The sequence below is a fragment of the Zingiber officinale genome, chromosome 5A (assembly GCF_018446385.1).
Source record: "Zingiber officinale cultivar Zhangliang chromosome 5A, Zo_v1.1, whole genome shotgun sequence".
Classification (NCBI taxonomy): domain Eukaryota; kingdom Viridiplantae; phylum Streptophyta; class Magnoliopsida; order Zingiberales; family Zingiberaceae; genus Zingiber; species Zingiber officinale.
This window is the reverse complement of record NC_055994.1, coordinates 76314853-76339055: the sequence shown is the minus strand read 5'-3', so window position 1 is coordinate 76339055 and position 24203 is coordinate 76314853. Positions and strand designations below refer to the sequence as shown.

Here is a 24203-nt window from a genome sequence, read left to right as displayed (position 1 = left end):
TATCGAAGATAGGTTAAAGCACGGAAGATCGACTGACGTGGAGGTCAAGGTCAAACATGGTCAAAGGCCTGGTCGCCAACCGGGCCAGATGAGCGGGAGTCCGGGTCGGCCAGGCAGGAAGCCCAAACGGCCCGCCCTCGGATGGTAAACGGAGTCAAGCGGTAATCGACAATCCATGATAATCCAGTCTCACCAACCGAGGAGGCAACCAATGGCAGTCTGTGAAGCAGGGAAGGAAACTAGCTAGCAGATCTAAAGGACATGACCGAGCAGTGTCGTCCAGGCCGAGCAGCTTCAATTCGGCCTTTAGCGAGGCACGCCTACGTATTTCCTCATATCCTTTTGGAGGTTTGCGTCACTGACAACAGAGTATGTTCTGCAAGCAAATCATACTTTAGAAACTTTCAACCTGTCATATCAAGGATTTGCATACTCATTTAAGGAAGATGTTAGAAACATTTTTAGTCTTGTATTTTCCTAGGATATTTGGGAAAGCGCACCATGCCTTGAGATACATGTACATATACTACAGTGGCGTTATAAAAAGAGATTCCCATCTACAAGAGAAGGTATACATAACTTCATTAGCTCACACGCTCTTTACTAATACGTTCTTGCTATTCTCCTCATCGGAAACTAACTTAAGCATCAGAGGACCAATGTCGGGATCCTTTCCCAACCCGACACTAATGGTTTTGTGTTACAGACTTGTGTGGAATCTTCGCTTCATCAACCCACAAACCACATCCCAAACTTGCCATCTTCTCCGCTTTCGAACCAAAACAACTATAATTTTGAGAACTAAACAATTATAATTTTGCGAACTGTTGGATGTTATTCCAAACCATGTGACAACAGGATGCAGAATCATACTGGTTACAAAATATTTAACATTTATACAGATAGGTTGAAACAAAAATGTGTTACTGCATTAGCAATATTAGATGTCTATTTCACAACATTTGGCAACGGGTAGCACAATCTAAGCTAGAGGTAACTAGTCATAGACTCATTAAGTCACAAAAAGCATCATCGATTTGAATAGTTTAAGTATACGGTATTAACAACATGTCAAACTTGCTGAATCTAAAACAAACTAAGCAGCGACAAAACAGTTGAGAATGACCAAAACGATAAGTTTCTAGCTCATCGTGCCTTGAAGCAATCTTATTTGTACATAAACTACCAGAAGTTGCATCCGAACTTTTGTAACTAATTAGGCAATGTCCAGAGTGTCTAACACTTTTTGCATCACGAGTCATTACATGTAGCCATATTCTTAGATTGGAGCAACAAAAGTATTCCTTATTGGAAGGAAGGCAATCAGATGTTCAATTGCACAGAAGAGCTAGATAATCAAAAGTTAAAGCATTGGCTCGATAACAAAACAAAAAAAGTTACACAGCCCCAATATATTTCAAGTTTCCTGATAGCACAGCAGGCACCACACACAAATGCAGCAACCAAACCAAAAGAAGATGCTTCAGTATTCACCTATTATAAAGTCCTGTTGACATGTCCTTTTCAAATCCTAAATCTTCTTCCATATAAACCTTGAACATCTTCAGTTGCTCTCCTTTCTTTTCCAAACTGGTCAGTAGAGTGTTGTATGTGTAACCATCAAGCGACAGACAAGTACCATTAGGTCTTTCGATACCTTTCATCCTCTCCCATACCTCCCAAGCGGAGTCTAGATTCCCTTCTTCGCAAAACCCAACAATCAAGGAATAGAAGCATGTTTTGTTTGGATGGACTCCATCTGATTGCATCACATCCAACAATTCTTCAGCCTGAGAGCTCTTACCTTTTGCACATAATGCTGCAATCCTACAATTATAGGTGTTCAAAGTTTGGCGAAATTTTTTCTTGCCAATCTCCTCGAGAACTTTTTCGAATCCAGAATCGTCCCTCATCTCAAGATATCCGTCCAAAACGATGTCATAGCAGACGATGTCAGGCTCGACTCCTTTTGCAGGCATTTCATCGAGCAAAGCAAATGCCTCGTCAACCTTGGAGCTAGAACAGAGAGCTTTGAGGAGAACATTGTAAGACTTATTGCCTGGGACGATGCTGTACTCTTTGGCACATCGGTCGATGGCCTCCTGAATGCGATCAACCTGCTTATTCTCCAGAAAAGCCGACAACAGGGCGCAGAACGAGCGCTCAGAACGCTTGCAGCCGAGGCTAGGCATGGCCTCGAAAAGGCGCACGGAGTGGTCGATCATTCCAGCGACGGAGTAGAGGGTGATAAAATGGATCAAGAATCCCTCCGACTTGGAGATGTCGGCGTTGGACTTGGCGCCCTCGAGGATGCGCTCGACGAGGTCACGGCGGCCGAATCGAACGAGCTTCTTGACCGCAGATTTATAAATTTCGCGATCACCGTAGAAGGAAGGGTGGTGCGCGGACGACTCGAAGAGGGAGACGAGGCGGTCGGGGTTGGACTCGGATCGGATGGCGGACTTTGCACCGGCAACAGCGTCGTCGGAAGACTTGGTATTGGTGGAGGCAGCTTTAGCGGAGAAAGTGGAGAAGTGGAGGGGAAGAAAGGGGATCGTTAGGGTTCGGCATAGCCGCGGCGGAGCCAGAGGAACTGGGGAAGTCTTCACAGAATGAGTGGGGGAGAAGCAGAAGGCGGCGTTGCCGGAGGAAGTGGAGAGATGGCGACGAAGAAAGGGGATTGTTAGGTTTCGACGCAGCGCCACCACAGCGCGGAAAGTTCTCATATTGTCGGTGTGGGTGAAGTGTGTTGCTTAGGGCTACAAGTATTTATTTATTTATTTAGTTTTTCGTAAGTGTTCACTTCTGTATAAATCCGATCCTGATCGACTAATTCTAAATATCAGTTGCTTGGCGCTTGAGATCCTTGCCGACTGCTTGAGACTTTATCGATGACCCTAACCCCTCTATAGAGATTGGGCATGTGTCAGATCCTCTCCGTACAGTCCAATGCTCATCATCCAACGTACCATCCCATCTTAGCCCCTCGTCATACCATATGGCAAAAGACGAAATCATTCGTCCCCAATACTTTCGTCGCAACCGACTCAAAATCATCACGAGAGAGGTAAATCATAACATCCTGGACGAGCATGTGGCAGGTGGAGTGAGTTACACAGGGACCGAAGATTTACGTCCCAACTACATTGAGTTTCGACTCCGCGACCTCATGTGACAAGTATCCCACCATAAAGGGATGGATCCAGAATTTTAAATTTGATGGGGTCGCACATTATAAGAAAAAAAAATGCGATAGCGATTAAAATTATTAATCACAAATTTTGAGATCGCCAAGGTATTTTAGTGACGAAATTAAATTTTCATTGCTAAATTTAACGACAGATATTAATTTTCAGTCGTTAAATTTAGCGACGAAAATATTTAATAGCTTGTTTAAACCTTGATAATAAAATCCTAAACATCCAACAATAACCTCAAGAAGAAAACTCTATAAGTAAACAATATCAAAATGAAAATAATAAAATCAAATTTCATTTCATCATGGCAACAACAAATATGATGTAATTGAAAGCATCATAGTAAACATAATCAACCCAATTTATTTTAATTAACATAGGAGATAATTCAAAGCAATCAGGAACTTCCTTTGATAACAAACTATATGTTGGCAGTGTTGTAAACACACCATGATTCAAAAACATGAAGTAAATGTATATTTAATTAAGTATCAATTACAATTCGCTAACTAAAACGAATTCGACGTTCTTTTAAATTTTCGAAATCTTCAATGATAGCTTCTATGCTCACACTTCTGGCAATTATCTCAATATATACCATTAACGCATATGAGAGAAAAGCATTCTCCATTTTGCTTCGAAGCCTTGTTTTCACAATATTCATCGCAAAAAATGATCGTTTTGAAGTAGTCGTAGAAATGCTTCAATTGCATCTCCAATTGTTCTTTTTCATCTCTGGTAAAATCCTGAGCATAAAACTTTTCAACTAATTTACATATATCCACAACTCTGAAAGACTCCGCTGCATTTTGAGGATTTAGGGCATTACTAAGAGTGAGCAATTCCATAGCATCATCACTAAAGCGACCATTAATTTCTTGCAACTGTGAATCTATCGAAGCATAAAAGAGGTCTATTTGATAATGATGTTCAATGGTGAAATTGTCTTGATGAGCACGTCCTCGACCTCGTTTATTAATATACGGAGCATTGAAATCAGGAATGTCAATATTTCGAAGTTCACAAAAGGATTTCACTTTTACAAACAAATCATCCCACTTGTTATCTCTCATCTATTGAAGTAAATTCTTAGTAGATAATACAAGCTCCATTGCATTTATAATATCCTGAGACTTGCTTTGTAAAGTCTGACAAAGAATATCTGTGATCCCCATAATCTCTTTCATAAGATGCAAGATGAATACAAAATCAAAGGAAGTCATTTCATCATAAACAGTTGTTGCATCTGCTCGTTGAGAAGAAAGCCCATCATCCATAATCTTGAGCAATATCGTACACGATGTACTAAACATCTTAATTAGGCCTTTCAATGATCTCAAATGAGAACTCCAGCGTGTATCAACAGCTCGTTGTAAAGTACCTATCTGATTAAGTCCACGCCATGTCTCGAGTTCATTAATAGCAATCAAATATGCAATGTCATCTGCATGAGCATTCTTCAATTCATCATTACGCTTACATGAAGAACCAACAATATTAACTATAAAAGTTAATCTATCAAAAAATTGATGAATAGGTGTCACATTTTTTGCTGCTGCAACCAAAGCCAATTGTAATTGATGAGCAAAGCAATGAACATAATAAGCACTTTTACAATCTTTTATAATCAAAGATTGCAATCCATTAAACTCGCCCCTCATATTACTAGCACCATCATAGCCTTGACCTCTAATATTTTGAACATCCAAATTGTAGTGAGCCAAAGTAGAATATATAGCATCCTTTAAAGTTAAAGCCGCAGTATCAAATACATGAACAAGGCCAAAAAAACGTTCTTGAATGAATACATTACTATCCACATGTTAGGATGTATACTAAAAGGCTAGCTTTTGGTATAAACATTTATCTAGAAATAAGAATCACATTGGTCAAATGTCTACATTTATGATAAATGTAGTTGTTCAATTAATTTATATTGTAGATAACATGGTGTGTGGTGTCACACACAGAAGATCATGTTATCGGTTTCTTATAAATTATAAACAGTAGCTCACGAACAAGATGGAAAGGAACAAATCATTGGAAGGTCGTAGTGTAATTAGGTATTAGTTTATCTTAACTATATAATTATACTAGTACACTTAGAGTGTATTGAGTAGGATTTATACTGACTTTATAAAGGAACAAAGACCTCAGTTATTATGGAAGTGTGTGCTCTTAATCATAATATAATAACAAGCATATATATTTGATATTTATTTCTTTAATTTATCAATGGGTGAGATTTATTTCGATAAATCAATAAGCCCGATAAGTTGGGAAATGATATCACTTATAGTGTGTGTTGTTGATTATAGAAGGAAACTGTGTCCTAGTAATCTAGGTTGAGAATGTCCCCAAGAGGAGCTCATAAGGAATGTCATGTTAAACCCTGCAGGTAGACTTAGTCCGATATGACGATAAGGTTGAGTGGTACTACTCTTGGACTAAGATATTAATTAAATGAGTTGTCAATAACTTACTTAATTAGTGGACATTTGTTATCTTAAACACAGGGAGACTAACACACTCATAATAAGAAGGAGCCCAAAATGTAATTTGGGATTGGTGCGGTAGTTCAATAATAGTTCTCTAGTGGAATGAATTATTATTGATAAAATTAAGTTGTGTGTTCGGGGCGAACACGGGATGCTTAATTTTATCGGGAGACCAAAACCAATTCCTCCTCTCAGTCCCTATTGTAGCCTCTTAATTATAGAGTGTTGGTTGCTACTCGGAAAACCTAGAGGTTCCACTGTACAAAAATTCTGTACAAAGGTCTGAACCTTTTCCTAACTACCATATGTTCTTTTAAATTAAATTTTGGATCGCCTGCGGAACTTAACACGTTTGATCCAAAACTTAATCTATTTGTTCTTTTAGGTTTTGACTTGGATCTCCTGCGGAACTTAACACGTTTGACCCAAGTCACCTTAAGTTATTAATTCCATTAAATATTAATTTCCATAATTGGTTCCCAGTACTGACGTGGCGAGGCACATGGCCTTCGTGGATATGAGAGCAACCACCACCGACTAGACAAAACCTTTTATGGATAGCTAATATTTAATTTCCTAAAATAACTTTAGGTTAACCGAAAAGAACAATCAAATCACAAGGAAAAGAAAAACAAAAGAACACTATATCGAAAACAAATTCGAAACTCTAGAATCGTATGCCTATTGTATTTAGTATTATTTCCAAAAATAACTAGTATGATGCGGAAAGAAAAATTACTAGTTATACCTTTTAGAAAGACCTCTTGATCTTCTACCGTATTCCTCTTCTAACCTCGGACGTTGTGTGGGCAACGATCTTCCGAGATGAGAACCACCTTTCCACCTTCCTTCTTTCTTCTAGATTTCGGCCACAATAAACTCCTCCAAGGATGAAGAATTTCGGCCACCACCAATGCTCCAAGGGATGCTAGATACGAGGCTTGTTTTCTCTCCTTCTTCTCCTTCCTTGATCCGGCCACAAACAAAAGCTCCACCAAGAGATAAGTTTCGGCCAACAAGAGGAGAGGAGAGAAATAGGGCCGGCCACCAAAACCAAAGAGGAGAGGAAAGAAAAAGAATAGAAGTTCTCCTCTTGAAGGCTCCTCTACCTCCTCTTTTATAATCCTTGGTTTTTACAAATAAGGAAATTTTAATAAAAACTTCCTTAATTCTTTTACCATGAAAAGGAAAAATTTATTTAATTAAAAATAATTTTTCTTCTCACAATTATAATGGCCGGCCACACCTATTCTCCAAGCAAATAAAAATTTTAAACACAAATTAAAACTTCCTTATTTGCTTCCGGAAATTTTATTAAAAATTTCTCCAATAATTTTAATCCCTTCATGATTGGTAAAAAGGAAATTTTATAAATTAAATCTTTCTTTAAACATGTGGATAATTTCTGAAAAGTTATCTCTAAAAATTAAAATCTCTTTTCAATCTACAAATAAGGAAAGATATCAAATCTTTTCTTAATCTTTTGTAGAAACTAATAAAAGAGAATTATTAATTTTTAAACTTTCTTTTAAATCATGAACATGGTTAAAAAGGAAAGTTTTTACCAAAATTAAAATCAACCTTTTAATCTACAAATAAGGAAAGAGATTTAGCTCTTCTCTTAATCTTTTGTAGAATCTTATAAAAGGAAATATTTAAATTTTTAAACTCTCTTTTAAATCATGTTATCCACATAAGAAAAATTTTAAAAATAAAAAACCTTTTATTTTAATTTGGGCCGGCCACACCAAGCTTGAACCCAAGCTAGGGCCGGCCACCTTGAAGCACCCATGAACCAAACTTTGGCCGGCCCTAGCTTGGTCTCCAAGCTAGCTTGGCCGGCCCCTATGGGATGGGTAAGAATGTGGGTATAGGTGGGTATAGTACTCTATAATTAAGAGGCTATGATAGGGACCGAGAGGAGGAATTGATTTTGGTCTCCCGATGAAATTAAGTATCTCGTGTTCGCCCCGAACACACAACTTAATTTCATCAATAATAATTCATTCCACTAAAGAACTATTATTGAACTACCGCACCAATCCCAAATTACATTTTGGGCTCCTTCTTATTATGAGTGTGTCAGTCTCCCTGTGTTTAAGATAACAAATGTCCACTAATTAAGTAAGTTACTGACATCTCACTTAATTAATATCTAGCTCCAAGAGTAGTATCACTCAACTTCATCATCATGTCGGACTAAGTCCACCTGCAGGGTTTAACATGACAATCCTTATGAGCTCCTCTTGGGGACATTCTCAACCTAGATTACTAGGACACAGTTTCCTTCTATAATCAACAACACACACTATAAGTGATATCATTTCCCAACTTATCGGGCTTATTGATTTATCGAACTAAATCTCACCCATTGATAAATTAAAGAAATAAATATCAAATATATGTGCTTGTTATTATATTAGGATTAAGAGCACACACTTCCATAATAACTGAGGTCTTTGTTCCTTTATAAAGTCAGTATAAAAGAAACGACCTCAAATGGTCCTACTCAATACACTCTAAGTGTACTAGTGTAATTATATAGTTAAGATAAACTAATACCTAATTACACTACGACCTTCCAATGGTTTGTTCCTTTCCATCTTGGTCGTGAGCTACTGTTTATAATTTATAAGGTACTGATAACATGATCTTCTGTGTGTGTCACCACACACCATGTTATCTACAATATAAATTAATTGAACAACTACATTTATCACAAATGTAGACATTTGACCAATGTGATTCTTATTTCTAGATAAATGTTTTATACCAAAAGCTAGGCTTTTAGTATACATTCTAACAATCTCCCACTTATACTAAAAGACTAAGCTGCCATATCTGCTGCCATACATCTGATTCCCATGCCTTTTAAAAAGCTCTTGCCTTAAGGACCTTAGGTTATCATCTGATGCAATCTAGGCGGCAACAACTTCTCCTCGTTTATACAATTTCTCGTATTGGGTAGTACTTGTGCTCTATTGTGTTTACTTGCCTTATAGACTCATGGTTTCTTCGAGTTTGCTACTGCACCATTATTATTACAATAATTGTAATAATCTTTGGACAAACTAGAAATCATATCTAAGTCTATCTTGAGGTTATTAAGTTATTCAGCTTTTATGGCTACCTCAGAGGCTTGCCATATACTTAGCTTCTATGGTGGAGTCCAGAAAAACACTTATGTTTATCACTCTTCCATAGTTATGACTTTTCCTCCTAAAGTAAACACAAAACCCTAAGGTTGACTTATTATTGTTCCTATCCGATTGGAAGTCAAAATCCATGCAACTCACAAGAACCAAATTAACTGCCTTGTGAGCTAGCATATAATCTCTAGTGCCTCTAAGGTACTTCAATATATGCTTTACTGCAGTCCACTGTCCTTGTCCAGGGTTACTTTGATATCTGCTAACTATGTCCTTGGCAAAACAGATTTACACAGCATAGCATACATTAGGCTTCCAATAGAAGCATAAAGAACTGCTTTTATTTCCTTTATCTCCTTTGATGTCTACGGAGACATATCTTTAGATAAAGTTACTCCATCCTGAAAAGGTAAGAAACCTTTCTTGGAGTTTTGCATGCTTAAACGAGCAAGGATTTTTCGATGTATGAAGCTTGGGATAAGTAAAATATTCTTTTCTTGTGATCCCTTATTACTTTGATCTCAAGAATATATACATTCTCCCAAGTCCTTTATATCGAATTATTTGGACAACCATACCCCTACTTCTGACAACATTTTGATATTATTTCCAACTACCAAAAATGCTATCTACGTATAGTACAAGAAATACCACTACGTTTCCATCACACCTTTTGTATACACAAGACTTATCCGTTTACTCAATAAATCCATAGGTCTGGATTACTTTGATAAACCGGATATTCCAAGACCTTGAAGCTTTAGACTGACTGAGCTTGCACACAAGATGCTCTTAGCCCTTTGCAATGAACCCTTCTGGTTGCTTTATATGGATGCTTTCATCAAGACTTCCATTAAGGAATACTGTCTTGACATCCACTTGCCAAATAGATAAAAGAATCCGGATAGACTTAAGCATGGCTACCAGTGAAAAAGTTTCCTTTTTCATCAAGTCTTGCTTTGAAAGTTACTACCTTCCTTTCTATCCCTCTTTTCCTATTATAGACCTTTTAACACTCAAAGGCTTTTACACCATTTGGTGGTTCTATAAGCTTCCAGATTTTATTAGAATACATATATTCTAATTCTGTTATTCATTACTCTTTGCCAAGATGTTGCATCTTTATCTTGGAGTGTTTCGTCATATGTCCGGAGATCAGGTTCATGTCCTCCAGGGATCGAGTCCAAAAACTCTCCCAAAACATGAATCTTTTTAGGTTGCCTAACAACCCTCCCACTACGACAAGACACTTTCTGCAATTGTGTATCATTTGTGATACGTGTTGCGATTTCCTTGTGGTATCTATCTCATCTTGTACAGTTGGTACTAGATTAGACATGCCTTTTATTATTTCCTTAAGAACAAATTTTCTTATGGACACATGGTTTATTACATAGTCCTTTTCTAAAAATCGGTCATTGATGCTAACAATGACCTTCTGATTTTTAAGACTATAAACCTACTTTCATTTCACTAGGATAACCCACAAACAAGTGAATTCCTGTCCAACTTATCATTGTCTCTCTTCTGCATATGTGCTGGATTACCCGAATCCAAATATGCTTCGAAATAGGCTTACGCCTATTCAGTAATTCTATATGAGTAGAGAGTTCTGACTTTAGAAGGTACTATATTCACTCCCGTTTCCAGAGTATATCCTTAAAATGTTTTTGATAATATTCTTAATAACTCATCAATCTACTTATTTCCATAAGAGTCCTATACCTTCCTTTTCCTACACCATTCTGTTGGAGTGTACCAGGTGTAGTTAGTTTGGATTGAATCCCTACTTCTGATAAATGACTCCTAAATTCTCCCAAGAGGTACTTGCCACTACGATCTTACCGTAGTGTCTTGATACTTTTACTTTGTCGTTTCTCCACATCAGCCTCGTACTCTTTGAACTAATCAAAGCACTTAGACTTGCGGCACATCAAGTAAATATATCCGTATCTCAAATAGTTGTCTATAAAATAGATGAAATATTTGAAACAACCTCTTGCCTGGATGCTCATAGGATCACACAAATCAGAATGAACCAATTCCAATATATCTTTGACTCCATACCCCTTAGACTTAAAAGCTTCTTGGTTATTTTTCCTTCCAAGTAAGACTCGTAGGTTGGAAAGATTTCCACTACTAATGAACCCAAAAGTTCATCAGCTACCAATGAATCCTACTCAAATTAATATAACCTAGCCTTAGATGCCAAAGATATAATTGGTTCATTTTCGAAGGTTACTTTCTCTTAAAGTTAGAAGATGTGTTACTATTTTCCATTTGTTGCATCGTGAGAGTTATTGGATTTATAAATTGCCAACCAACGTACCAGAACAGATAACTTCCCTCTTTTCCTTAATAACAACTTTGTTATTAAAAGAGGCAGAATATCAAGTTCTTTGAATAGTTTAGAAACTGAAAACTAGTTCTTTCTAAACTTGGTGCGTAAAGACAATTACTCAAAAATCCATGTTTTATTCTTATCAAAAGATAAACATCTCCTACTGCCACAGCTACCATTTTTACAGTAGTGACCATGTAGACGGTGTTTTAATTTTCATTTAGTTGCCGGGTTTCCTGGAACCCTGCAATGAATTGCGGACATGATTAATGGCATCTGTATCTACACTCCAGGTTCTGGTAGATAACACCACTAAACATGTTTCAACTAATAAATTAAATACACCTATATTGTTCTTAGTTCTAAGAAGACAGTTTACCTTAATGTCCAAGTCCTATTTCCAATCATTACAATTAGGATTACTAAGTCTTTTCTATAGTATGACCACTAGGGAATTGACAAACATTTTAAATCCTAAGAATCACAAAAATATTTGGTCAAGATCAACTCCTTAAAAATCCCCATGAATTTTGTATGCCACGATAGTGTGGACGTATACAAAATCGAAGAGGAGATTTTATTCATTAATTTTATTATCTCGTCAACTTTACTTTATGACGAAATAAAATTAATAGTTGATCTGTCTTTGATCAAATATTTAGTCAAAACTTTTGAATAAAATAAAATATTGATTCCTCAAACAATATTATTTAAATTCTCCAACACCTCAAACACCATGAATTTTGCATGCCACGTTAGTGTGGACGTATACAAATTCAACATTTGTAAAAGGAGGGTTTTAACCCATTAATTTTATTATCTTGTCAACCTAACTTTTTGACAAATAAAATTAATAGTTGGTATCATTTGGTCACACAAATAATAGCAGTGACTCCGATGGGGAGGATACTATTAGATGTGTCTAAGTGTATACCATTACTTGACACTAAGTCCATTAATAAGATTATGCCTCTTCCGTTGGGGAAGATCACACGCTCTTAATTAACTTCCTATAGTCATCCAAAATGGAAGTTCTAGTGATCCACAAACAAGCTCATCCGTTATGGAGGAAGGCACTCAGAGCCAACGCGCAAGCTTGTTTGCATCACTTACAAACTAGTAATGGAGACCATGGGATTTACTTAAAAATCCCTCTCCCACTTAGTTATTTATAAATGAGGAATTTTAACTATGCTAGCCTACTAAATATGTAAACTAACATTCACACACAGCACAATATAAAAGCAATAAATAGAAAATCTAATTTTCAACTATTATGGCTTTTATCTCTAGTTGTCCTCGGTGTGTTGTCATCCCAAGCTGCTACCATATTTGGCCACTGCCACCGGGTCTAGCTGTCGCATCCATCTTGCTCCTAGTTCCACTGAGCCTCTGGTCCTTAAAAGGTTCCACGCTTTGCAAGATTCGATCCGCGACATAAATAGAATTTTACATTTTGATCCTATATTCCTCGAAGGAATGTACATGTAAACTAGATCGAACATAAAATAAAATTTACATCCATCGATCCTATATTCCATAAAAGGAATGTACATGTAACTAGATCAAAAAATAAAATCCTAATAAAACTAAATACAGCTCCTGCTGTATTTTATAATACAATCATGCACACACAATAAAATACCCTTGACATGTCCAAGGGTCCAATTACACACATAATAACTATAAGCCATAATAGTTGGATCCTGCATCCACAAAGTTAGCACATCCTACTATTAACCTGCCTAAATTATGTATGACATGTGCATAATTAAACTAATACCAAATACACAGAGGCAAAACCCTAGCTCTGATACCAATTGTTGGTTGCTACTCGGAAAACCTAGAGGTTCCATTGTACAAAAATTTTGTACAAAGGTCTGAACCTTTTCCTAACTACCATGTGTTCTTTTAAATTAAATTTTGGATCGCCTGCGGAACTTAACACGTTTGATCCAAAACATAATCTATTTGTTCTTTTAGGTTTTGACTTGGATCTCCTGCGGAACTTAACACGTTTGACCCAAGTCACCTTAAGTTATTAATTCCATTAAATATTAATTTCCATAATTGGTTCCCAGTACTGACGTGACGAGGCACATGACCTTCTTGGATATGGGAGCAACCACCACCGACTAGACAAAACCTTTTATGGAAAGCTAATATTTAATTTCCTAAAATAACTTTAGGTTAACCGAAAAGAACAATCAAATCACAAGGAAAAGAAAAACAAAAGAACACTATATCGAAAACAAATTCGAAACTCTAGAATCGTATGCCTATTGTATTTAGTATTATTTCCAAAAATAACTAGTATGATGCGGAAAGAAAAATTACTAGTTATACCTTTTAGAAAGACCTCGTATTCCTCTTCTAACCTCGGACGTTGTGTGGGCAACGATCTTCCGAGATGAGAACCACCTTTCCACCTTCCTTCTTTCTTCTAGATTTCGGCCACAATAAACTCCTCTAAGGATGAAGAATTTCGGCCACCACCAATGCTCCAAGGGATGCTAGATACGAGGCTTGTTTTCTCTCCTTCTTCTCCTTCCTTGATCCGGCCACAAACAAAAGCTCCACCAAGAGATAAGTTTCGGCCAACAAGAGGAGAGGAGAGAAATAGGGCCGGCCACCAAAACCAAAGAGGAGAGGAAAGAAAAAGAATAGAAGTTCTCCTCTTGAAGGCTCCTCTACCTCCTCTTTTATAATCCTTGGTTTTGGCAAATAAGGAAATTTTAATAAAAACTTCCTTAATTCTTTTGCCATGAAAAGGAAAAATTTATTTAATTAAAAATAATTTTTCTTCTCACAATTATAATGGTCGGCCACACCTATTGTAAAATACCGGAAATAGGCGATTATTAATAAGGGAATTTTTCGGAATTTTTGGACATTTTTTGGAAATTTTTCGGAACTCGTATGGATGAGTTCACGGGGATAAAAACGGGGGCCCGAGAAAGCCTGTTTGGGTTACCCATTTAAGAGAGGAAAAGATTTATTTATTTATCTCTTTTTTCCTTTTCTTATTTATTATCTTATTTTCTTTTATTTCCTCTCATTCTCGCCGTTCTCTCTTCCTCACCGAAAGCCTTTCTTCTCCTCTCGCGCCCGACGCCGGCCCTAACCGCCGGCTGGGGAAACCTAGCGCCGGCTATCTTCTTCTTCCTCTTCTTTGTGGAGCCGAGCCTCTTCCCTGTGCCCTAGCCGCCAGCCACCGAGCGCCTTCGATTACTGCCGCCGAGCCCTAGTCACACTTTCTGTGCCTTAGACTCATCATCGGGCCGATTTTTGTTTGCTCGTCTACCTGTTGCTGGCAGAGGGAACGAGGGGCTCTATCTCAGGGTCGACAATAGGTTTGTGGCAGCAAAGTCTTCCGGCTAGCATTGTTCAGCATCTGTATCTCCTGGCCGTGTGTTCACAGGGACAATATTGCACTAGGGTAAGGGTTGGAAATTTATTTCTGATTTAGTTTACTGTGAATTAATGCTGTATGGTATGGGATAATTGATTCAGCAGAGGCGGTAAGGGGAATAGGGAGGACTTGCTGAGGTTTTCTTGGTTACGGCAGAAATTTCAACTAGTAGCACTCTTGTTCCAGCAACCAACAGGGTTGTGACTTTAAGGTATGTTGTAGGAATTTTAGCTACGTGTGGTAGTTATATAATGGATCATGTGTTGATGGGTTATGTGAATCTGGAGTTCGTTAATGTTAATAAGAGGTGCTAATTTAGGTGAAATTATTGAATTAAGATGAATTGGGAGTTTAGTGGATTAACTGTGTGTAGTTGTAGATCAAGGATTAAATTGAATATTGTGGTTGGTTGTTTATTTATGGTTGGGTTGTCTGGTGGTAAGTTGAAGACTGAATTGCCACTAGATTTAAGTATAGACTTAGAGTTAAATGGAATTGATACTCTAGCTTCCTAATCGGATTAGGATTTAGTTTAGCTAATTTTGTTTATAATGAAAATTAGCTAAATCTGAATATCTATTGGATACAGGATTTTGACGCGAGACGAGTATCTCGGAGTCATATTGGACCTTTCTATTTACGGAGGCGGGTACTTTTGACTTTTTGCCTTTGATATGCTTAGTAATGAAATTAACATATTGCATCAATTGTGTTTCTTATCTGTTTCGGTTAATCACTACCCAAATCTTGGTACGTGCTTGATTGATTGATTGTTTTGCATTTCATGTATATTTTACCTGTTTATACATGATTATAGGGGGTAGTAATATATCATGCTTCACCATGTTCAGGACCTAGGTTTTTATACCTTCTGTGTACCTTTGATTCGATATGATTCGTTGACCTAGGGTGCACTTTTCTATATATATGGATTAGGTCAGGATGTTTATATGGTTATTGCCATGCATCATTTGCATGATTGCATCTGTCGATAGTCAGCTCCATTATTGTTGAGCACATCGCCGATTACATGGATCTGCACACCACCACTCATGGGTTAGTGGTCGAATTCGGTGTGTTGCGGACTCGAAACAGTTAGGTCGCTCCATGGGTAGTGTGACACAGTGTTATCCGGGGATTCCTCCCGTCATCGTACCGGGGAGTTGAGGCATCGCTCCCCATCTATGATTTGGGGTAGGAGGATAGGTGTACTCAAGACATCCACTCCTCGGTCCACTCATCGGAGTAGTGTGACGGATGCAGGTTGTCTGCCCCTACCCTACCCACTCGGCCTCACTATGTGTGTGAGATGATCGTGGCGTCGGGGTGACCAGGGCGCATCATTGGCATCATATGCATGATGCATTTATTGCTTGTGTTTGTTGTTGCATTTATCTGCTGCATATTGTTTGGATACCTATGTTTGACATGCATCAGGATTCCTTATACCTCGGACTGTTTGACCTTATACTCGGGACTGGTTAGTACAATTCTCCTGCTTACTGGATGTATTTTATCTTTCTTATCGAGAGGCATGCATGATTAGTGCTAGGTGTTGTTTCTTTACTTTGCATATCAATTGTACCTGCTGAGTGTTGGACTCACCCCGCCTCCATTGTTGATATTATCAGGTTGATGCTGTCAGGAGAGAGTTCCAGTTGCTGGTCCCTGCAGACCTCGAGGATGTGATTGGGTTTTCGTTTGGTTTCCTTTTCTGTTCTAGACTGTTTGCACTTGTTATGTTCTGGATTTATTTACTTATGGACATGGTATAGATTTTATTATATCGATGGATTTGGATTTTGGATTTAACCTACTACATGCCTGCCTGGATGGTATAAGAGGTGAGTTCGTCGGTTTTGAGCTTATGAGTGTAGTTGAGTAGGGTGGATTTCGAGTCAGAGTACTATTGTTGTTTACTATTATATACTGCGTGGTTGTGACAGCCAGAGGTTGAATATATATATATAAACTGCGTGGTGATTGTTTTTATTTCTTGTTATTATTCCAGCCGCCTGTGGCTGAGGTATATGAGATGTAGAAAAGTTTCATATTGTCCACTGTACAGGGGAGATCTTGAAATTTTCTGACGGGGGTCTCCTCTGGGGCGTGACAATTTAGTGGTATCGAGGCGTGTCGATACTTGCTATGTGTTTTGGATTTTGAGATTTATTCCGATACCAATTTAGTGGTATCGAGCAAAGTTTTACGATCTTTTGTTTCGTATTTTGGATTTTCGAGATTTATCTTATACTTCAATTTATTTAATTATGATACACTTTTGGTGTTACGAGATTTATCGGATACAGTTGTTGGTATTCGATATTTGGGTTAGCCGGTTTGCGAGTCAAACTGGGCATTATCGGATTTTCGATATGGTTATGTTTCGATTTATTTGGATTTCCGTGTATATGCGTTCGAATTTTGAGGTCAATTAGGGAGTGAGACGAACATCTCCAGACAAATAGGTATGTTGTTATTTTAGGTTTGTTATATTGGTATTGATATCGTAATTTAATTAAGCAGATATGAGCGATCTACTCGTATTCTTGCGAGGCGTGGTGTTTGGGCGACCCGCGTCGAGGACCCGGATCTCGGATATGCGAGATGCCCATGATGACATGATCCGTCGCATCAGGACGACTCGGGAAGGCGTGAGGAGCATCGGGCTCTCAAACCGATAGCTCTGTAGATACCTACTTTGGCCACTGCAGTATCCACTCCCACCGTATTTACCATCAGTGTACCATTGGCGCACATTTGCTCAGCAGCGACCTCACCTAGTACACCACCGCCACGGTGACCTACCGATGTGACCCCGAGGCTGTGCCCTCGATTTTCTGACTTGCTGCACCATATCCATACCATTACCTCGTACGCTCGATTGCCACCACTTTTGTTCCCAGGCGGTACCACAGGCGGCTTATGCTCCGTATATATCAGTAGCATCGGAGTTCCTCCTCAGGTTTATTCCGTACCACCTGTAGTATCACCAGTGTCAGTCCGATTCGACCGCCCGCCAGTGCTCTCCGGCACGACACCTGATACGAGCTAGGATTCCGGCTTGCCGAGTCGATGAAGACTCGTTTCACTCTTTTCGCGGAGATCTCGATCAAGGTATGGCTCTCATGGATAGAGACTATGGGCGAACTTTCTTCTATATGGCTTGCTCGGGTGAGAAAGCATGGTACCTACCATTTACTGGGATGAAGCTAATGCAGTGGGTTACTCAGTGTTCTATTATGTGGTGAGCGCAACGTCACATGGACCGAGTTGAGAGGCTTTGAGCCGTTTCTTTCCATGTCCTATCGGATGTCTCGACAGCGATTTTATGAGTGCGAGGCGGGAATAATCGCCTGATGATATAATACTAAATTCCGGTTGGCTCGGTTTTGTCGAGTTAGTGCGGAGGACGAACTACGCATGCGATCGTATATGTGATTGGATGGTTATCCGTATGTACTTGCGGATTAGGTTTCATCTTACTACGATGCATTGAATTGAGCTTTGATGATAGAGTTAGCTCGGCGAAGGCATATCCGGACGGGAAAAGAAAGTATCGGTCGAGGCGTGGTCAGGTCGTGCAATAGTCACCTAGTCGGCAGTATGCGTCGTACATACAGCCACGGCTCGTCGAAGTCGAATGAGGCTCTTCTTCGGGACGTTCCGGTTTCTACGGCACCAACCACCTTCGGTGATACTCATTGTTTGAGATGTGGGTCCGAGAGATCACCTCACCTCGCCTCTGGGACATTTGCTTTGTTACAGCGCTGGACACTGAGCCGAGAAGCTGTCGAGGCACTAGGAGGGTCAGGTCGAGAGGGACAGTCTAGTCGATCGGGCATATCGAGGAGGGCGCCCAATCTTCACTGGGTGGCGACTCCCTCGATTTGGCATGCTTGGGCAGAGTACTCAAGTACAGCACCGAGTTTTGCTCAGACCTTGCAGGCTGAGCACGACCTCTCCGCCGCAGTACGCTGATATCAGGTCCATGCGCCTCGATGAGTCGATAGTCTTGCTGGTGGCGAGCACGCCCGCGCGACCTGTGGCCGTGAATACTACCTCCTCCTCCGGGTGTTCATGCTATTACGAGAGAGGATGCTCAGTGATCCGGATTTTCGCATGGTCCGATTTCCATTTATGCATTTCCGCGATATTTGATTGATCGTAGTTCGCACTTTTATATCCCGTACCTTTATGCGGAGATTGGTAGATTACCTATGTTAGGTTGCGTCGGCGATTACCTCTTCCGTCGTGATGATACTTTAGGCCACCGGAGATCGAGAGGTTGCCGTTAGACTTTGGCAACATGATACTTACGGTAGATCTTCTAGTATTGGAGATGGTCGAGTTTGATGTCATTCTTGGCATGGATTGGGCCGGTAGTATCATGCTACGTTGATTGCCGGAGGGTGGTCACCTTCGGCCTCGAACCAACCTCGTGGAGTTTCATGTGAGGCAGCATCTCGATTATTTGATTCGAGCTCTGCACGGCTCCATGGTCCATGGTTTCTGTTGTCGTTGATCATGTAGTAGTTCGCAGCTCTCGCGTTCTGTAGTCAGGGAGTACCCGATGTATTTCGGAGTGCCAGGGTTTGCCTCCTAGAAGGCGGTGGAGTTCGCTATTGGTGATTACGCGCCGCAGCGACATCAGCTCCATATCGTATGGCACCGAAAGAGTTGAACGAGCTGAAGGTTCAACTCCGGGAGCTTTATAGGGGATTTATTCGCCCTAGTGTTTCACCATGGGGTTCTCGATTCTGTTTGTCAAGAAAAGGATGGTACTATGAGGTTGTGTATTGACTACAGACAGTGAATGCGGTGAGAAATGAATATCCATTACCACGGATCGAGGATTTGTTTGATCGAGGTACATCATTGTATTCTAAGATTGATCTGCGATCCGGATATCATCGGTGAGAGTCGAGACTCGGATATTCGGAGGACCTTCCCAGTACGGATCGGTCATTATGAGTTTTTGGTAATGCCATTTGGGCTTACCAATGCTCCAATGTTTATGGACTTGATGAACCGCATCTTTCTGGAGTATGGATCAGTTTGTTATCGTTTTCATTGATGACATATTGGTCTACTCTCGTTAGGAGGAGCATGCTGCGCATCTTCGCGATCTTGGAGATTCTTCGACGACCACTGGTGAGTTCAAGAAGTGTGCATTCGGCTATCCTCGATCGGTTTACGGGACACGTGGTTTCTAGCAGGGTATTTGATTGATCCTCGAGAAGATCGAGGGTCAGTTGTTAGGATAAAGTCGATTCGAGGAGATCCAGCGGTTTGGATTGGCGGATATTACCGCGCTTTTGTCGAGGGCTTTTCATGTATACTACCGTTGACCACGTCTTACCGAAAGGTGTGAAGTTCATATGGTCCGAGGATTGCGAGATCGGCTTTGAAGCGGAGATTAGTGTCGGCTCAAGTTTTGGTTTTACCTTCGGAGAGGATGAATTTGTACTTTACACCAGCAGCGTCTCCTGGGGTTTGGGCATATGCTCGGCAGATGGCGTAGTAGTCTCTTATGCTTCTCGTCACCGAAGGAGCATGAAAAGAACTACCCCTCATGACTTGGAGTTAGCTGCCATCATCTTTGCTCTGAAGCTCATCATTTATATGGTATCACATTTGAGATTCTCTGATCATAAGAGTTTCAAATACATTTTCTAAGGAGCTTAATCTCCGACAGAGGAGATGGATGGAGTTCTGAAGGACTACGATTGTACCATTAGCTACCACCCGAAAAGCTAATGTGGTTGCCGTCCTAGCGAGAAGTCCAAAGGACTTTGGCTTGCCAGGACTTCCGACGGACTTGATTCGAGTTTCTGAGTTAGATCTTGAGGAGAGGGACAGAGCAAGGTATTCTTGTTACCATGGTTGCTCACCGATCGGGACAAGGATCCGAGAGGCGATGATCGGCATTTGCGGTTGTTAGCGCAGATAGCTTGACGTGACAAGGTTTACGAGACGAGGAGGGTATCATATACTGAGGCATTATGCGATCCTCAATCTCATCCGGTCTTCACGGGGAGCTACTTTAGGGGCACACCGCTCGATTTGTGATCCATCCGGTGGGACCCGTATGTATTGAGACTTGAGACGTTCCTATTGGTGGAGGGTATGAAGAAAGACATCGCGGATTTCGTAGCTAGATGTCTTGTTTGTCGCAAGTGAAGACCAGAGACCTGCAGGATTACTTCACGGATTCCTATTCACGAGTGGAAGTGGGATCACATTACCATGGACTTTGTGGTAGGGTTGCCGAGGACACGAATGACGCGATTTGGGGTAATCGTTGATCGATTAACCAAATCCGGCACGACTGATCCCTGGATCGATTGGCGGATCTGTATTGCCGAGAGATCATCCGACTACATGGTGTTCCGTTGAGTATCATTTCGGATAGATCTCGGTTCACGCGTTTGCTAGCGGTAGTCCGCGCGCCTTGGGCCGACCTCGTGCTCGATGACACTTTCCATCCACAGACGGATGGGCGAGGGCGGACCATTCGGACTTTAGAGGACTGCTGAGGTCATGTGTTATGGATTTCGGAGGCGGTTGGGAGGACCATCTGCGTTGGTAGAGTTTGCCTACAACAAGCAGCTCCATTCGGCTATCCGGATGGCACCGTTTGGTTGTAGGTAGACCTTGCGGACACCCCTCCAGGATGAGGTTGGAGAGGCCGTTGTTGGGACCTCATAGAGTTCAGGAGAGATGAGTTGGTCCGTACTATCGAGCGGAGGATGTCGAGGCTTGAGATCGCCAAGAGTTATCTTGATCGGAGAGCGGACCACTAGAGTTCTCTGTTGGCGACCATGTATTTCTGAGTTTCACCCACGAAAGGGGTGAAGAGATTTGGCCTCGGAGGTAAGCTAGCTCCAGTACATTGGTCCTTTCGAGATCTTAGAGAGGATCGGAGCGTAACCGGCACTTACCACCGTTCCCTGATCGGCGTGCGATGTATTCCACGTATCGATGCTGAGGAGATACGTGCCCGACCCGACGCATGTGCTGGCAGATATTCCAGTTCCAGTTCCAGTTCAGCCTGACATTACTTATGAGGAGGTTTCGATACAAATTCTCGACCGGAAAGAGCGTTAGTTGCGGAACAAGACTATCCGACTGGTTAAAGTCGGATGGCAGCATCATTCGGACGAGGAGGCTACTTGGGAGCTCGAGGATACGATCCGAGCTCGATATCCCCATCTTTTCACATGAGGTATGTGATTTATTTACCGTTCAGCATTTATACTCTATATCTGTTGTTAGTACTTGCTGATGGTAGATAACGAAATTTGGGGACCAAATTTTTATTAGTGGGGGAGAATGTAAAATACCGGAAATAGGCGATTATTAATAAGGGAATTTTTCAGAATTTTTGGACATTTTTTGGAAAATTTTCGGAACTCGTATGGACGAGTTCACGAGGATAAAAACGGGGGCCCGAGAAAGCCTGTTTGGGTTACCCATTTAAGAGAGGAAAAGATTTATTTATTTATCTCTTTTTTTCCTTTTCTTATTTATTATCTTATTTTCTTTTATTTCCTCTCATTCTCGCCGTTCTCTCTTTTCTCCCCGACGCCGCCCGAGCCTTCTCCTCCTCTCTGCCCTAACCGCCGGTCGGCGGTTTCTCTCTTCCGAGCGCCGACCGCCGTCGCCTGTGACTTAACATCGCCGGGTGTTGCTCCTCAGCCCTCGCGTCGGCCTTCCCTCTCCTTTCCGAGGCAGCGCCGGGCACGGGAAACCTAGCGCCGGCTATCTTCTTCTTCCTCTTCTTTGTGGAGCCGAGCCTCTTCCCTGTGCCCTAGCCGCCAGCCACCGAGCGCCTTCGATTACTGCCGCCGAGCCCTAGTCTCACTTTCTGTGACTTAGACTCATCATCGGGCCGATTTTTGTTTGCTCGTCTACCTGTTGCTGGCAGAGGGAACGAGGGGCTCTATCTCAGGGTCGACAACAGGTTTGTGGCAGCAAAGTCTTCCGGCTAGCATTGTTCAGCATCTGTATCTCCTGGCCGTGTGTTCACAGGGACAATATTGCACTAGGGTAAGGGTTGGAAATTTATTTCTGATTTAGTTTACTGTGAATTAATGTTGTATGGTATGGGATAATTGATTCAGCAGAGGCGGTAAGGGGAATAGGGAGGACTTGCTGAGGTTTTCTTGGTTACGGCAGAAATTTCAACTAGTAGCACTCTTGTTCTAGCAACCAACAGGGTTGTGACTTTAAGGTATGTTGTAGGAATTTTAGCTACGTGTGGTAGTTATATAATGGATCATGTGTTGATGGGTTATGTGAATCTGGAGTTCGTTAATGTTAATAAGAGGTGCTAATTTAGGTGAAATTATTGAATTAAGATGAATTGGGAGTTTAGTGGATTAACTGTGTGTAGTTGTAGATCAAGGATTAAATTGAATATTGTGGTTGGTTGTTTATTTATGGTTGGGTTGTCTGGTGGTAAGTTGAAGACTGAATTGCCACTAGATTTAAGTATAGACTTAGAGTTAAATGGAATTGATACTCTAGCTTCCTAATCGGATTAGGATTTAGTTTAGCTAATTTTGTTTATAATGAAAATTAGCTAAATCTGAATATTTATTGGATACAGGATTTTGACGCGAGACGAGTATCTCGGAGTCAGATTGGACCTTTCTATTTACGGAGGCGGGTACTTTTGACTTTTTGTCTTTGATATGCTTAGTAATGAAATTAACATATTGCATCAATTGTGTTTCTTATCTGTTTCGGTTAATCACTACCCAAATCTTGGTACGTGCTTGATTGATTGATTGTTTTGCATCTCATGTATATTTTACCTGTTTATACATGCTTATAGGGGGTAGTAATATATCATGCTTCACCATGTTCAGGACCTAGGTTTTTATACCTTCTGTGTACCTTTGATTCGATATGATTCGTTGACCTAGGGTGCACTTTTCTATATATATGGATTAGGTCAGGATGTTTATATGGTTATTGCCATGCATCATTTGCATGATTGCATGCTGTGCGATAGTCCGCTCCATTATTGTTGAGCACATCGCCAGTTACATGGATCTGCACACACCACCACTCATGGGTTAGTGGTCGATTGTGCAGAGTGTGTTGCGTAGGGGACTCTGTTAGGCACCGTTGGTCCGCTCATGGGTAGTGTGACACAACGTGTTATCCGGCAGGGATTCCTCCCGTCATCGGTACCGGGAGTTGAGAGCATTGCGCTCCCCATCTATGATTTGGGGTAGGAGGATAGGTGTACTCACGGCATCCCGTCCACTCGGTCACTCATCGAGGAGTAGTGACGGCCGAGTGCAGTCATTGTCACCCCTACCCACTCGGCCTCACTATGTGTGTGAGATGATCGCGTCGGGGGTGACCAGGGGCGCACATCATTGGCAATCATGCATGATGCATTTATTGCTGTGTTTGTGGTTGCTGCATTTATTCTTGTATTGTTTGGATATTATGTTTGACATGCATACAGATTCCTATACCACTCTTTTGTTCTTATACTTGGGATACCTGATCTGGTATCGGTATTTTCTACTTACGAGATGCATGCATTTTTATCTTTCTTATCGTGAGGACCGCATGATTAGTGTT

General features: G+C 40.7%; 1 protein-coding gene across 1 annotated transcript; it reads right to left on the bottom strand.

The window, feature by feature from the left end:
• Window positions 1–1490: 1490 nt before the first annotated feature.
• Window positions 1491–2726, bottom strand: LOC121979663 (pentatricopeptide repeat-containing protein At1g55890, mitochondrial-like). The gene has a single exon (XM_042531654.1). It carries the CDS (start codon window positions 2724–2726, stop codon window positions 1491–1493), a length of 1236 nt encoding a protein of 411 aa, XP_042387588.1.
• Between the last annotated feature and the right edge of the window lie 21477 nt (window positions 2727–24203).

Coding starts and splice junctions, on each gene's coding strand:
- LOC121979663 (XM_042531654.1), bottom strand. CDS start 2,726: ATGAGAACTTTCCGCGCTGTGGTGGCGCTGCGTCGAAACCTAACAATC.